Source organism: Lonchura striata, chromosome 2, assembly GCF_050655825.1.
Source record: "Lonchura striata isolate lonStrDom1 chromosome 2, ASM5065582v1, whole genome shotgun sequence".
NCBI lineage: Eukaryota > Metazoa > Chordata > Aves > Passeriformes > Estrildidae > Lonchura > Lonchura striata.
Genome location: NC_140704.1, coordinates 49696984 through 49713817, shown reverse-complemented (window position 1 = coordinate 49713817; position 16834 = coordinate 49696984). Strand labels below are relative to the sequence as shown.

General features: G+C 36.1%; 1 protein-coding gene across 6 annotated transcripts in view; it reads left to right on the top strand.

Moving 5' to 3' along the window:
• Positions 1-16834, top strand: part of CUL1 (cullin 1) — a 52540-nt gene that overhangs the window by 32196 nt on the left and 3510 nt on the right. For all 6 annotated transcript variants that reach the window (XM_021546263.3, XM_085573415.1, XM_085573414.1 and 3 more), the window contains 12 exons: positions 2512-2674; positions 6643-6773; positions 9438-9545; positions 9646-9752; positions 10878-10926; positions 11315-11446; positions 11984-12101; positions 13053-13129; positions 13900-14031; positions 14867-14959; positions 16130-16177; positions 16264-16346. In XM_021546263.3, coding sequence (XP_021401938.1) covers positions 2512-2674; positions 6643-6773; positions 9438-9545; positions 9646-9752; positions 10878-10926; positions 11315-11446; positions 11984-12101; positions 13053-13129; positions 13900-14031; positions 14867-14959; positions 16130-16177; positions 16264-16346 — 1241 coding nt within the window. The remainder of the gene's footprint in view (positions 1-2511; positions 2675-6642; positions 6774-9437; positions 9546-9645; positions 9753-10877; positions 10927-11314; positions 11447-11983; positions 12102-13052; positions 13130-13899; positions 14032-14866; positions 14960-16129; positions 16178-16263; positions 16347-16834) is intronic.

Genomic DNA, 16834 nt, shown 5'->3' with positions numbered 1-16834 from the left:
AGATACACATCCCTCCCTGCAGTATTCTTTGTGTAATGCTTTTTACCACAGAACGTATCCTTTCTTAACTCTTGGCATTAAAGTCAATGAATTACTGCAAAAGAAAAGAAAAATATTGGAGGGGAAGTCCAATAACACAGTAAAAGGAATTGTGTCTTTAGTAGTTTCCCAATAATTACCAGATCAACCTATGTTTACTTTTCTCTTGTTGAATTAATTTTTTTTTCTTCTCTTTCAAGTTCTTGTTTTAACTTCATCCTAATGTATATATAAAAAGAAAGTAAGGGAATTTCAGTCATTTAGAACCTGAGCAACTGGCTCATCCAGACTTCCTTGATACAGGACAGTAAGAAGCTGTCTGAAGGTCATTGCTATTTCAAGATCTAGAGATTACAGACAAGTAGAAATAACTGATTAGTTCCCTAAACAATCCTCAAGGCTTCAGAAATCCACAAAACAACAACTTGCTTTGCTTGAAGCTGGTGCTGAAGATGAAAGCACATACGAAGTTAGCAGACAGCAGGGGAAATGTTCAGCAGAAAAGTGTGTAGCCTTATGTATCTGCTCAAATTAATATATTATAGATGTATAGAAGCCATTTGGGCACTCTTGGCATCTCCTTACACACTAGTGGCTGTAAGATCTTACAAGAAATCTGATGGAAGCATGAACTGTGAACGGAGTAATCTTAAAGTAAGAAAGGTAGTACAACTACTCGACATTCTCACTGGAGCACTGTACTTTGGGTTCTGTCTGGCGATAAATAGCATTGCAAAATGAAAAGAAACCCTAGGACACACCAGCATAGCATGACTGTGTTACAGTAGAACTGTGGTAGTGTCTTGTAGAGTAGTCAATGAAATCTTAACTAGAACTAGGATTTGTGTATGTAGTTACATAGGCAGACTTACTGAGTTTAGAAAGATTGTGAATTTTTCTTCTCAGGCCAGAACTCATGAGTAAAGCTGACATAGGCTGATGTGCTGTAGGGAAAAAGGTCAGTATTTCTTAAGATTGTTCCTTGAAATACAGTCTTCCACTGAACTTTTCATCTTTACAGTTGAAACAAGTGAAGCTACTGTTGTTTGGATTAATCATTTTTCCCCTGTTTCTGAAATGTGGCTTTAAAAGGAAAATGGATTTATAAGAACACCAAATAAAACAGATTATAAGGAAACATGAAGTTAGAGTAAATACTTCTTTTCATAGAAGAGCTCACAATGAGAGCTGACTGTTAACATTAAAAGCAAAGGTCTAAGGATATTTTAAGAAGCAGCATCAGAAGCAGCAGAATTTCCTAACTACAGAAATACAGAATTTATTAAATGCAGGCTAAGTAGTTCCAATGTTCATAAGAAAGATTTGCTGCTATTTGCTGTCAGTAAGGAAGTTGATTGTTATTCCCTACTGGTAAGAAACTGGCAAGTACTCTGGAGCTGGAGTTTATATGCCTTCTCAAGTTTCTGATTGCATTTCCTGTATTTTGATCAGTGCTGGTTTGGATCTAGGAGACAGTAATCTGGGATCATTTTACAAGACATAAGTGCAAAATCATTGCAGAATGAGTGAAGCTAACAGTGTCTTAGATGATTTAAAGCTATGTGTGGTACAGTGCACTTGCAGTGTAAGTGTTCCTTTTTTATTGTCCAGAATATGATCTTTCATGCTTTCTTGTTACTCTGGCCTACTAGGACAATGAATTAACCTAATTCCATTTACTTGATTATGTTGTTCATTTAAATAATTTGAGTTGATAAGAGGACATACACCCTTTATCCCTAATAATGTGCTGCAGTTACAAATGGTTTGTAATGCAAATCTCAACACTTTTGCAAACAAAATGGAGGTAATTGTTATGTAAACAATTTCAGTTTTATATTTCAGTGTAAGTTCTATTCCTTGAATGACATTTAGAATTTTAGTTTGCCAAGAAGATACACATATGTAGTATTTCATATGCCAACCTAAATGCTAGTATAGTCTAAATGACTGTAATTTATTGGGAAGCTTTTCTGTGTAAGAATGTAGATGAGAATACTCAAATAAATTTGTCATGGGCCTAGTGTTAAATTGTAGTTTTCTGCCTTTTAGTTTTGTGGAGCCATGAAATACATTCATTTTTGTCTTAAACAGAACTACCTCTGTAGCTGGAGAACTTGCTGATGGTAAAACTGCCAGCATCTCATGTCAGCGGCTTTTTCTTTTTCTGACAGCAGATTTCCATCTGTAAACTCCTTATTCACAAGCAACTGGAAAACAGTTTTGCTGTGATTCTGCCCTGCCACTTAAACAGCACACTGTATTTTCATCATAATCATCAGTTCCAAATGTATGATTTCTGGAAAAATAACTGCTAAAGTAGTTGGTCCGTAACACCAAACTAGAGAGAAGTTTGCTTGTTGTTGTTGTTGTTTTCTAGAAGAATTTAGTGAACAGGCACCTGTTTTCTGCTGTTGGATTCGTGTTCTGCCTTCCCTGCAGGTTTTCATGTTTTTCTCTGTGTTTCTGTAGGCTGAAGCTCGCCTTCTTGAGGAGCAGCGTAGAGTTCAGGTATATCTCCATGAGAGCACACAAGATGAGTTAGCACGAAAGTGTGAGCAAGTACTTATCGAAAAACACCTGGAGATATTTCATACAGAGTTTCAGAATTTGTTGGATGCTGACAAAAATGAAGGTAAGGAGTCTCAAACATTGGCTTTAGGCTTAGAGCTCTCCTCTGTGATGATTTGTGAATGATGTAAAATCTGTTGCTAGCTAAATGTCATTTGTTCAGGAATTAGATTAAGAGAGAAGATGATCACTAAACTGACAAGAAGATTTTGATGAAATTGGGATGACTGATGATACTGCTTCAAAGACCCTACCCCAGTCCCAGATATTAAGGCAGAGCAGCACTAATTTGATTTCTTTTAACATGGCTGGAAGAGTTTCAAGAGCACTTGATCCATTTTTCCAGCTGGAGCTGAAGCTTGTGTGAGAGAGATGGGAGGTGAAAAATAGACCAGTACTCTTTCCAGCTGTTTCAGTTTAATCCATGGATCTTCCTGAGTCAGCACTGAGAATTTTAAAAAGTGTTCAGAAGTAGGTATAGGAAATGTTAAAAGAGGAATAGATGCAAATAAGTAGCTTTTAAAATAGAATATATAAAATACATAATATTGCATATAGAGTGTGGCAGCAAGTCTCTGGCTACAAAGAGCAGCACACAACTTTCCCAGGCATCGCATGAGAAAGGCTATGAGAAGATCAGAGAAAAGAACAATATTCTTATCTTTACTTGCTGCACCTGTTATGAGCATGTGGAATGAGTTATGGAGATTTTTTTACCAATGGGTGGTTTCTTAAGTAGTCAGGGGTGATGGTGTTTGGACTGAAGGACCAGTTAGGTCCACCTGTATTGTGACTGTCTGTAAGGGTTTCTTAAGTATAGGATAATAAAATGATTGATCAGCCTTCTGAAAATCATGGAGTCAGTGCTAATTATTACCTGGCTGAGGGCCTGCAAGAAAATACAGAGCACAAGGAAAAGGTGGAAGTTATTAATTGATGTGTTAATTTTGGCTGTGAAAATGATTAAGTGTTGCTAATGGGTCAAATTTATATTGTCGTAGAGAATACCTAGAATAAAGATTTCTTCAACACTTCCTCTGAAATAAGTGAAGATTATTAGACTTTAGGTATCTTTAAGGAATTGTCAATTATGTGGGTTTGTATGAGTTTATTCAGGGGTTAATAGCACAAAATAACAGCCAGAGCTAATTCCTGTGTTTCATGCAGATGATGAGGATGAATCATGATTCTGATTTCCCAGTTGGGGAACTAATTAAATCTGTATTTCATGTCTGAATATTGCTGTACAGCTGAAATACTGCTCTTATGAAAGGGGCAGAATGTAAGAGATGCTGTGGTTACGTTACTAATGATAAAATTGTTTGTTTGAGTTTTAAATTGTGACTATGTCTCATTGTATATCTGTCTTAAAATAGCAACTACAAATTATTATTATCTATAACAGTCATGTTGATAATGAAGAGATGCTTTGAAATCAAAAAGGGCAATTCAGTATGATTAGTAGGTCAGAAGTTAGCTGATTTAAATGTAAATAATTTGTACTAGTATTTGAGTCTGATGTTGTTTGTGTTTGTAAATATTTATTCCATAATTGGAAGAGATTTTCATGGCTGTTGGTTTGTGAAATGACTTCATAAATGAGTCTGACAATTGAAATAGCAATAGAACAAACAAAGTTTTTTCTGGACTTGGGCCACTTTCACAGACTTATTTTTTCCTCCTACTTTATCAAGCTCATGGGTTATGTGAGCCCATAGTACAATCACTTCCTGCAGTGATGCAATTCCATAAGTTTGTCAGGGTATATAAAAGAAAAGAAGTATCTTGTGTCTTGGGCACTGTCTAGTTATGTATCTTTGGGTTTACTTTTGTGTGGATTATTTCTAAGATCAACTAGACTTTTTTTAAAATGCTTGATTTTTTTTTTTCTTCTTTTTCAAAATATTTTCTTTTCTATTATCAGGCTTCAGTTATGGAAATAGTAGCAATTCCCTTGCCCTTTATAAGATTGATGAAGTTTCAAGATTAGAAAATATATTTTCAGTAATAGTCTGATAATTCACTCTTTAATCACAGTAATCGTTAATTCTCCAATTTATGATATACTAACATAGCCTTTGGTAGACTGTCCTAAACTTACAAAAAAAGGTTGCTCTTGATTAAAATATTTGTTGCTTCGCTCTTGAAATTACACTGGTTTTGAGGTCCTTTTATGCAAACTGTGTTGGAAAATATCAAACCCAGTTTGCACAAACACAGTGGCCAAAAGGCCACTCCTTTTGGTGTTCTGTAACTTAATCTGTTGTGCAACTAATGCATAAACTGGTTATAAAGGTTGTGGGACACATTCCTTATGGGTTACATACTCACATCAGTATAATACCTGTAGGAAATAATTTGGTTTATTGGGAGAAGGCTGTAATGATGTAGGTGGAGTTACCATGCAAATCTTCCATGAGGCTTTGTACCATCTCTTCCTTATTTCACCCAACACAGACATCCTGGTAAACCAACCTGTGAACACTCGTTTGTGGGTAAATATAGTAGCAGCTTGCTGTATCTATGCACGGCATTATTTTCCTTTTTTCTAAAGTTCTGCATGGTATTCATATATTCTTATAGAAGTTAACATCAGGTTGCAATAATGGTTTTTCACAAAGAGAAAAAAAAGTTTCATTTTCAAATCTGCAAGTTTAAGTTTTGACAAAGTTTTAAGGAAAGAAAAGGGCTATACAGAAACCTAACTGAACTGCAACGTCATCCCTTCAGTATTAGAAGGCATCAAACTATGTGTTACATTTCAGAGTTAGGTAGAGCACTAGCTCACTGATTGCTCTGTTTTGTTTAATCTGATAATCTCTGGTGATAATAAATCGCTCACAAGTCCTTCAGAGAAGTCCTTGCCCCTCAGAAGAGCTAGATGCAGCTGTCAACCTTTACATGTGTTTCATAAGGTGAAAATATCCTCCGTAGTTTACAGTAAATATCTGATTGTTGACTGTTTCACTGGAGTGCCTGTTCAGTGAGGGCAAGATTGCAAGAGGTCACTGGCAGGTTTGTGGACCTGGTTTATGGCCAATTCAATGTTTGCCTTTCTTTTTTGAAGAGTTCTGCTCTCAGAAAATACAAAGTATCTATCCTGTTGAAACTAAATAATAAAAGCCAAAACTCTCTTCAGTTTTAGACTTGCCAAAATTGCTAACTGATTTGGAAAGTGTTGGCTGAAAACTGGTGAGATTTTAATATGAAGCATTACCATGCTTGATAGTGAAATGACATGCCATTTTACCTTCATTAGTTCTATCGTAATGCTTTTCAGAACCTCTTTTCTTTCAGATACAATTATCACTACTGGTAATCAATCACTTAAAGTTGTTTTTTTTAAAGAGATGTCTTTTACTGTCAGTGCCTTATTGAAGGAAATTTGATTTATAATGTTTAAATTTACCTGCTAAGGTCATATCAACCTATAACACTTTGCCTTAAATTTCCAACCATTACTGCTGATGCTGTCCAAAGTAAAAGTGTTGATATGCAAAGAGCTACAAGTAATGTTAGATGTCTGAGAACTGACCTGTTCAGAGTAAGATTTAAAGGACAGTGGTCAGCTGGAAAATATTATACTCATAGCACAGCCAGCAGTAACATTAATAAGAGCCCCAAATTTGTGGCAGCACCTCAAAATGTTACTTAAACAAGAGAGGTTTAACACCATTTTTAAATCATTGCTTGAAACCTGTGAATACTAAAAATCAGAAGTAAATTTTCTACCATTCAAATGGTGTGTTTTTCTTCTTGAGATTTGTTGCATTGTGAAGGTTAAAAATAGATCCTAATATAACAAATTGTTTTCTCTTTAACTAGTGTCAGCTTTCCAGGTGATTGCAAAGGTTTGCCGAACTGGATAATCGTTTACTGTCATTTTTTCTGGCTTTTTACAGGAGCAGTTGCATATGTGTTTTTGTTGACAATGGATGTTTAGCTCCTATTGGCAACTTGTAAATGAGAATTTGAAGCAATAACCAGTACAGATGGGAGATGTTAACTTTCCTTTTTTTTCCTCTTTTACAGACTTGGGTCGCATGTATAACCTTGTATCTCGAATCCAGGATGGCCTTGGAGAGCTGAAAAAACTTTTAGAAACCCACATTCATAATCAGGGTCTAGCTGCAATTGAGAAATGTGGAGAAGCTGCACTAAATGCAAGTATCCCATCAGAACAAGTCTGTATGTGCTGCCAATGTTACATTAGAGGATAGTGAATTCTTCCTGATAAAACTTCCAGTTTGTTTGTTTTCCCTCTCACTAATTTAATTTGTAAGGACTTGGCAATTCTCAAATGTTAGTTGAGGGCTTAAAGCACTCTGTTTCTACTGTTTAAATTTTAGGGGTCTTTTTTGCTTTCATTTGGTTTGGGCAGGTTGTGGGGGTTTTGGTTTGGTTTTGAGGAGGAGGGTGAATTTCCATCTGGGATCTTGCTCTCTGTCAGGTGTTAGGCTGCTTGGAAAGCTGGCTGTGCAAACACTAACATGTACAATATAAGTACACCTGAAGTCCACTGTTTCAAGAAGCATTCTCTCCAGTTGACTGTATTTTATTTCATCATCTTAAGGAATTCTGACTTGAATGAGACTATCTAGAGAAAGTTTCTCTTGGTTTGAGTTTTTTGATAATGTCTTTATTCTGTTTGGAAAAGCATGAGAAATAGAAGGAGAAGAATGAACTTAAATGGTTGGAAAGGTCACAATATGAGGAGGAGGAGATCAAGTCTTTGGAAAGGCTGCTATTTTCATCCCATAATTGTAATTTCAAACTTAGTTTTGTATTGATTAGGGTTGCATCTTGGCAACATGAAGTTGTTTAAATCCTTTGCCGACTTTCTTCTCTTTAGACAATAGGATGTTTTCCAGGGGAAAAGAAAGAAAGAAACACTACACAAAGTAAGATCAGGATAGAATAGAGATTCTGGTAAATTTTATTTAAAGTGGAATTCAAGAAGCATTTAGACAATGCTCTCAGGCATTGTCATTGATAATTACATCATCAGTGTGATTCTCAGGGTGGTCCTGTGCAGAGTCAGGGGTTGGACTTCAATTATTCTTATGGGTCCCTTCCAACTCAGGATACACTATGATTCTATGATAAACTTTGATTTTTGACAAAGTTTATTTTAACTTGTTGCTTTCCTGAGAAGTTCTTGAAAAAGCTTCATTCTAAAACAGTAATCTGTATTGAAGGATCTGTTGCTCATTTCTATAGTTTTAAGTGCATAGCTTTTTAGCAGTGTTGATTTTTTTTTATGAATCATAAAGTAATCATGAAGCAAGTTCAGGAATCTTCAGTTTCATTTGTAGATGTCTCATAAATGTTGAAATCAGATTTGCTCCATGCTTGGCACATCCCCCTAGTGGTCATCACTCTCGAGGCTTTTTTCTGCTTAGGCCTTGAAGAATTAGGCCAGGAAAAGAAAAAAAAAAAAAATCTTTCTCCAGGAATTATTTCATATTTCAGAGAGGGGAGGTCCAAGATTTGCATGTATTAGCTGAGTCCAACCATTTACAAAATTCTTCCTGCCTCTGCCACTTTTTCTTGTTTCTACATCTTTCTCTTTTGTTCCTTATTCCACATATTTGTTCTTCATTTTCACAGCAGTATCTCTGGCTGTTACCCTTGGGAACCATCCTGCCTTTTCTTGCAATATCCCACACACCACTGTATTGCTGTTCATCATTGCTTTGTTAGTCCTCTATCCTACTTAGGATTTATTCTTCCCAACTTCCTTTACCTGTTCTGTGTCTAAACAGATAATCAGGTGAACACATGCTTCTCGCTTTCTGTGTAGTCAGTACAAAGAAACAGTCATAGCAACCTGACTCATTTCACCTATTTTAGACTTCAATGCAGAAGTAGTTGTGTTCTAGTCTCTGTTAACAAGACTGCTTTTCAGTCAGAAGATTGGCTGCTTTCTGTGCATTTTGTTTGTTGTTTTTTTTTTAGTCCTTGTAATCAGTACTTTTCTGAATGTCCTTCAAATCCACTTGCATTCCTTATCTCAGAAATTCTCAATAATCTCAGTTCTTTGTCTCAAGCATGTCATTAGATTGGTGGTCCATGGTAGTCTGTGTCTGTCTTCAGTGGCAACAGGAAATGTTTTTCAGGATCCTGATAAAACCCTGCCCATATTCCACTACTTTTAGCCAACAAGACCTTCTGATCTCCAAACTGAAGACTTCCAGCCTTTTTTAGTCTGTTGTGCAGTAGCTGTCTTGTGTGCCTGATGATTTACTTGCCCATCACTGTCCCTACTCCTTGACTCTGCTCCATCTTCATTGAGAAGCAAAGATCAGTAACTGCACAAAGAGCTCAGTCTGAGTACAGTGAGCTTGATGTTTACTGACATTTGGCTGCCACTGGGTGCTGAGCACGTAATTTTTAAGAACTACCAATGACTGATGTGTCTGTACTAAGTTGTACCTACTGGATATATACCAGTCACATTCTTACTGCAGAGGTTTTCCTCTATAGCAGCTGCCATTTTATGATTGTCCAGCTCTCTCAGGTGTGCCTTGAAATAAGTTTAAGTCTTTGAAAATGTTTGCAGTGGTGAGTAAATACTTAGTTGTCTTTTGTGTGATGTGGTACACTCTGCACTCTGGTTGCTGCAAATGAAAGCTTGCAGTAATGTTAGTCAATCCTGGACATAGGACCTGAACTAGTACTGGGTACTAGTTTACCTCTAAAATGTTTCTAATACTTCGTAGGCTTTCTCCACACAAATTTTCTTGGGCCAGAGAATAGCTCCATTTTGGAGAAAGTAGAAAGCAGAAAGTTAATAGGTTGCAAAATCCAGTCTCTCCTTATTGCAGGATCCAAAAATGTATGTACAGACAGTGTTGGATGTCCATAAGAAATACAATGCATTAGTCATGTCTGCATTCAACAATGATGCTGGCTTCGTGGCTGCACTAGACAAAGTAAGTGCATGTAGTGGCAGATGCTGGACTTTTTTTTTTTTTCCCATGCAAAATAAAAAAAATTGTCTCCCAAAATTTCACTGTCTTTTGTGATTTGTAGGCTTGTGGTCGATTTATAAATAATAATGCAGTGACAAAAATGGCTCAATCATCCAGTAAATCCCCAGAGCTATTGGCACGATACTGTGACTCTTTACTAAAGAAAAGGTATGTCCTCAAAGACAAGTTATTATATCATGTTGGCTTTTATTTTTAAAGGTTTTAGCCTATGAAGTTTTATACTGTGTTCAGAAACAGAACTTCACTTTGCAAGAAATTAACTTTATCAAATTCTGGATACAAAAATTTCAGTAGGACCATTCCTAAAGGCTGTGTTGTTTGGTATTCTTTTTAAGGAAGATTGGAGGAAATAAGAAAATCTTTCTTGCCTTATAGGAATCTTAAGTGTTTGTTTTTCAGTAAAACTGAAGGAGGGGTTTTAGGTAGGGTTTTTTACACTGAAAAACTTAAATTGGGTTGTATGTTGTAAAAAGATGCACATTCCCTTTTTCCATTAAAACTGTTGCTTTCCTCCTTTTTTTTTTTCTATAGCTTCTACTATCTGGGCAGAAATTGAGGAGAAAAACTGCTTTCTAACTTTTCATAGTTCAATATTAATTCAAGTTATTTGTCTTTAAATGATTCAGCAGCTCATACACTGAGTTGGTATCAGTTCAGTTCATACTGGATTGGTGTCAGATTTGTTCCTGGCAACATTTCTAGTTGCTTTGGTGGAGGGAAAAAAGCCACCACCAAACAACCCAAAAAAGGGACAACTTGCTCACTTTTCTCTTTCCCATCTCCTCCTTCATTCAGCAAAGGGTTTATTTTCTCCTTTACAAATACTGACTGTGTGCGGGGTAGATTTGGTGGGCAAGCATGAAATGGAGGAAGACAATGTGGTGCCACCTGAGATTTCACCTAGTCAAGTCCCAGCTCTGTGAGCTGGTTTCTTCTCACTGTACGATCTAAGATAAGAAATAAAGATAGCTTTTAGCAGCAGGAAGAGAGAGGTCCATGTTTAAGCTCATAAATCCTGAGAAGCACCAGGCTATCAGCAAGTCTCAAGCAAGTCATGGTCCAGAACTTCAGCCTGTGACATTTGGGAACTTCAGAATTGTTGACAGGTGAAGCAGTGAACTGTTCACTACATTGTTTTCTTTCTAAAGAGCTTTTGATCCCAGAACTACTCAAATTTGCATTCTTTTACTTCTGAAGCATCCATATGCATCCATATGTTGGTTTAATTCTGCTGGTTTGGGACTCATTAAAAATGCACTTCTTTAATTGCAGCTCAAAGAACCCCGAAGAAGCAGAATTGGAAGATACACTCAATCAAGTGGTAAGATGTCTATAAATACATATAAAATATAAAAATTATTTTGTTTATTAAAAAACCGCTTACAGCAGATTTAAAGTGGCTATATTGAAGCTATGCTTTTGCTTAATCTGTCTGTGCATATAAAATATATAATTTCCACAATATCTTTTTATATCATTATATATCCATATATATAATACGCTTTACATGTGGAATATACAGTTTTTGTTTTAAAATAGTATCTATATTTAAAGCAAACACACCATTAGTCCCTCCACCCTCCCCCAAAAAAGCCAAACAAAACCCCCAATCTTTAAAATTTAGTTGCAAATTAAGTAGCTCCTGCTACATCTTTCTTAAGACAAATGTTTAAATATTTTTTCCTTACAAATTATCTTGGCTTTTCCAGATGGTTGTCTTCAAATACATTGAGGATAAAGATGTGTTTCAAAAATTCTATGCTAAAATGCTGGCAAAGAGACTTGTGCATCAAAACAGTGCCAGTGATGATGCTGAGGCAAGCATGATCTCCAAACTAAAAGTAAGTATTCCATTACTGTCCCATGATCTACTGCCCTGCAGGTCTTCACACTGTTTTGGAAAGCATTGACATATGTCCTTTCATTTGTTTATTTTATGCACAGAAAAATACACAACCTAGGTCTATTTTTTCTCTCTTTTTTGTTAATCATAGGGACTTCTAGTGCATGTCTGCCTGATGGAGCTAAGCTTAATTATTCTTAATCAAATGAATGACATGGATTTAATTATTCAAGGGAATGAGTACTGAAAAGTAGCTTAATTTTGTTAACCCGTATTTATGCAGAGTTAAGCAAAATACAACTGACTACCCTTTGACTAGTCTGTTTCATTGTGTTTCGCTTAATTTTTAAACAAAATATTCCTCAGTTTTCAGTGGCAGATAAAGCGCATATTCCAGGGGGGATTGGCACTTTGAGTAAGGGAAATACAGAACTTCATACATTTTCTGTTAAGAAAGAAGTTCCAACACTTTGTTCTTCTCATTATCCAATGTCCAAAATGTGTTTTGCTGATGTATCTGTGCTTTCAAATACAGCAAGCTTGTGGTTTTGAGTATACCTCTAAGCTGCAGCGGATGTTCCAAGATATTGGTGTAAGCAAGGATTTGAATGAGCAGTTTAAAAAGCATCTGACCAATTCAGAACCATTAGATTGTAAGTAATACCTTTACCTAAGTTACTTTTGCACAGTATAGTTCCTCTTATTACTGCAGAACTAAGTGTGTGAGGGAAATGTTTGACTTACTCATACTGCCACAAATTAGAGTTAGTGTTTTTCTGACCATGATAGCTGGGATGTTTAAATTAGGTCTTAAATTCTAGGTCTGTTCTTTGTTTTCTAGTAGCTCTTTATATATTTTCTGGGTAGCCTCCTCCTGATTTTAGAGCTCTTGTTTAGGTACGTAACTAAATTAAGCTGAATACTATCTTGTCTCTTTTTTCTTTTTTTGGTTTTTTTTTATGTTTGATTGGAGAGATGTTTTTCTTTAAGCAGTTTTGATTTTTAGCTGTTTAATACAGACTCGTGTGAAAGTATTAAGGATAAAAGTATATTGTTTTCCAGGTTGTTAGATTCCCCATCACCTTTTTATACTTTTCAACTAAAGCATGTTGAACCAAATTCTGTAAAGAATTGATAATTATTTCTTGGATTACAATTAGAGTTGTGTATCATCAGGTTTAAATTTTACTTAGTTTTTTTATTATTCATACATGACTTGACCAAAATGCCTTACAAGTATAGGTGTGAAGGTCTGTTCTTGCAGTTGTGTACTGTGGAGTGATGATGAACACTTAAAATTTTCCCACTTCTGTGTTAAAAGAGAAACTCATTGTAGGGATGGAAACAGAGTAGTAACTTCTCCAAATAAAAGAAGATTGAGTGCCTGTAACGGTAAATCTAAAGCTCTCCAACTGCAGTGACATCTCTCATGAATAACTTCGGTTATGCTCCGACAAAAGTAAAATAGTAGTTAAAGATTTTTTACCATGTCAGTTTGATAAAGAGCCAGAAACATGTCTGTGTTAGAACTGGAGAGGAGTTAGGAGAGTGGAGTTAGGAGAAAGATGGAATAATGCAGCTCATCCTCTTCACCTCTCTTTCAGTGGATTTCAGCATCCAGGTGCTGAGTTCTGGATCGTGGCCGTTCCAGCAGTCCTGCACGTTTGCTCTGCCATCTGAGGTGAGGCACTTGCACTTGGTTCATCTGAGCATGGAATGATCTTGAGAGGAATTTTTTTACAAAGCTGGTGTTTCCTTCCATTCTGTTGCGTATCAGAGAGGACTAGAAGTGTCTCTGGTATTTGCCTGTTTGGCCTGAGGATATTTGGAAGAAGATAATTGAGTAAGGTAGTAAGAGGAAACTGTGTGAAACCCATGGTTTTGTATCTTTCCCATGAAAACTCCCTGGTTAATGAATCTTTCTTCAAAATATTCAACAGCAACTAAAGCAAATCTGTGTTAGTGCATTTTTCTGGATATACCTAATTTAAGAAACCTTTTCATACCATTGCTTCAGCTTTGCCCAGTAAAATATTTAGATATTATAATCATTAGTTTTCTGCTGAGTGTTTATCCAGAAAAAAGACATGAATATTTAATGTGAGAAATAAATTTAATGCTGTTACCTGGAGGATGAAGGTGCTTAAAACAAATTGCTTTTCTAACCATGTTTAATGTATTCTAAAAGGAAGAATGAACCTTAAATGCCTATTTACATTTGTACTGTTAATGATACTCTAAAGGGGAAACTCATAACAGAGGGAAATTTTTCATCCAGTCTACTGAATTTGAATACTTTGAGTTTACCTTTGTGTTATTTAGACAACACAGTGGTTGAGGGTGATCAGATTTTCTGATCCTCTGTTGCTTTCATAATATGTTCTAGTAACAGTGAATGAAGATAAATAATATTTATTTATTTATTTATTTATTACTGATGTTTTTATACAGTTAGAACGGAGCTATCAGAGATTTACTGCATTTTATGCCAGTCGTCATAGTGGAAGAAAATTAACATGGTTGTATCAGCTGTCCAAAGGGGAATTGGTTACCAACTGTTTCAAAAACAGATACACATTACAGGTAAGGAAAAGTCATACCAATAGAAACACTTGGTCATGGTTGTTTTCAGAGGACTGGATGCAGCCAGTAGAACCCTTATTGTATGTTTATTTTATTTACTGTACTGATACTAAAGATCTGTGTTTAAAATAAATTTGACTTAAGAAACAGAACACATTGCCTGTAGTTTAAACAGGTGTTGAAATGCATTTTGTGAGATAAATACAACCTCTTTGCCTAGGATTTCATGCTGCTTATACTATACTGTCTGCTTTCTTTCAAAAAGTAGATGGGATGGGGAGTTCACAACAGTAAGAAGAAACAAGATAATGCCAGACTTTGACCTTGTCATCAACATATGTTAACCCTGTGGTGATAGGCTTGGATAAGCCATTGATAGCTGCTTGGTGTATAAATTTGGTTTCATTATTCTGCTGGAGTTGGGAGGGTTGTGAGGATGAATTCAGCAGTCTGTACTGGATGCAGTGATGATTAAATGGGCAAGAGTTGGAGTGACAGAGGAAAACAATTTAAAACTATATTAGCAAATAGAAGGAAAATGTTTTGATGCCATAATAGAAGAGTTGATAAAGTGTCTGAAGCAAGCCAACTTATTCTAATCCTGAGGTTTATGTTTAGATAATTCTGGAAGGGGGAGTTCTGGTTGTAAAAGCAACATTTTATTATCTTTATTTAGTTTGATTAGCACCACTTGGGTATTCTCTGTTGTCCAAATATTCCAGTGTATGTGTTTAACTGGTGAATTTCAGGCTGTTCAAATTCAGGAAGTGTTTGTAAGTTCTCATTTTCTGATTTCCCCTCTGTCCCCTCTGTTCTCTGTTTTTGGATCTGTCAGGCATCCACATTCCAGATGGCGATTTTACTGCAGTACAACACAGAAGATGCCTACACCGTGCAGCAGCTGACAGACAGTACTCAAATAAAAATGGTAGTGACTTTGCACGTTTTACCACACTCTTGTGAGCAAGTGTTTTAGTCTTCAGGGCTTTTGCTGCTATCATGAGAAATTTGGATTACGCATGCTTGGAGCCAGAACCAGTTTCTGTCCCAAAGGAGACAGATATGCTCTATTCTTCATCAATTTACTTTCCTGTAATCATAACTGCCTGCTCTTCTGATGAGCCTTAGTGCATGTACATTCCTGTTCATGACTAGAGTGAATTGTCTAGCTTCCTGCTGAGCTCTGGGTAGAAGTTTTCAGTATTTCAATGCATACATTTTAATGTTAAAAGACAACATTCTAGCAAAACCAGCATTTTCCCTAAATGATTGATCTATGCATCTGTCATTCTTTTATATCTTAAGGCTTTTTTACATGAACTCAGTAAATCTGCAATTCATTGGCTAACTCTTTCCTGTGGAAAAGGTTCCCTCCTTTTCTTCCCAAGCAAGCTTTATGACCCACAATTTGATATTTATTTGACCTTTAGCAGTAGATGTGAATCAAATCTGCTCTGACTTCTGGAAAGTAAGGTATTCCTATTCACTAGGATCTTTACTTCTAGAAATGTGTACCTAGAAAGTTATTGTTGCTGATAGATTACAGCAAACCCAGAGGTCTTAGGGAGTTGTCATTTATTACAGACTGTGATAAAATAGCAGCTTTGCAGGCCTGCACAGAATATTGCCAGTAGCCGCCTGAGTGAGCAACCAGCAACAGCAACCAGAATGGATCCCTGTTAAAACAAAAAGATGTTAATCAGAAAGCAGAGAGTGCTTGCTTTCTGAAGTTTGTTTAAGCTTGCCATGGTGTATATATAGTTGCATGGTTTGGGAAAAAATATTTCTTAGGCATATAAATCTAGTTGCAAAATAGTTCCTAAAGCAGCAAGTGGAAAGATCTTTTTTTTTTGGAATTAGTATTTCTCAAGAATTTTATGATATTTGACCAACCACAAGTGGGATATGTCATAACACCAAAAAAGGACATTGTTTTATTTCTGTGAACTACGTTTTTACTGCTTTTTCTTGCCCCTTCATTTTGCAGTGTTCTGCACTCATTAGTTCTTAGTCTAAATATGTGCATTCTTGTTCAAGTTTTTAAGTTAGACAAAGGTGCTGTCTATCTGCTCCAATAATGTTTTCTATAATTTTGTAGGATATCTTGGCACAAGTTCTACAGATACTGTTGAAATCAAAATTACTTGTAAGTACTCTTGTTTTTTTATGACCTGCTTAACATACAGTGAAATATGTTAGACTATTTATTGTTTGTTTCTTTATTTATTGCAGGTTTTAGAAGACGAAAATGCAAATGTTGATGAAGTGGAGTTAAAACCAGATACTTTAATAAAACTGTATCTTGGTTACAAAAAGTAAGCAGCATGCATTACTTAGATGTAATGGGTAGCATCCTCCTCTGCTTTCAAAATCTGGGTGAAACCTAATATACTTGGGATGCAAGCTTCAGGGTTCAAGTGCCAATTCAAATGTAGATCCAATGTTTGCCAGCATTACGGGAAAGGGCTGGTGAGTGGTGGGGGTTGAGTGTGATTTCAGCTCTTTGACTCTGACTTTGTCATAAAGGTAAAATAAAGGTAAGGCCTGACATATTTTCATATGCTCTTTTTGTTCCTTAATTGTCCAATTCTTGAATAATTGATTCAAGTGCTGCTGTTTTGCCAAGGTGTTATTTGCATGCACTCAGCAAATCCATGATATTTTATAAGGTTACACTAGTGTCCAGTGAGCAGCAAAGGTCAGAGGCATAAATGTTCATCCACTGCTGCTAACACTAGAAGATCAGGCTTGTTTTATAACCATGGTGTATACAGTGATTTGAAGACTTAATAAACACAATTTT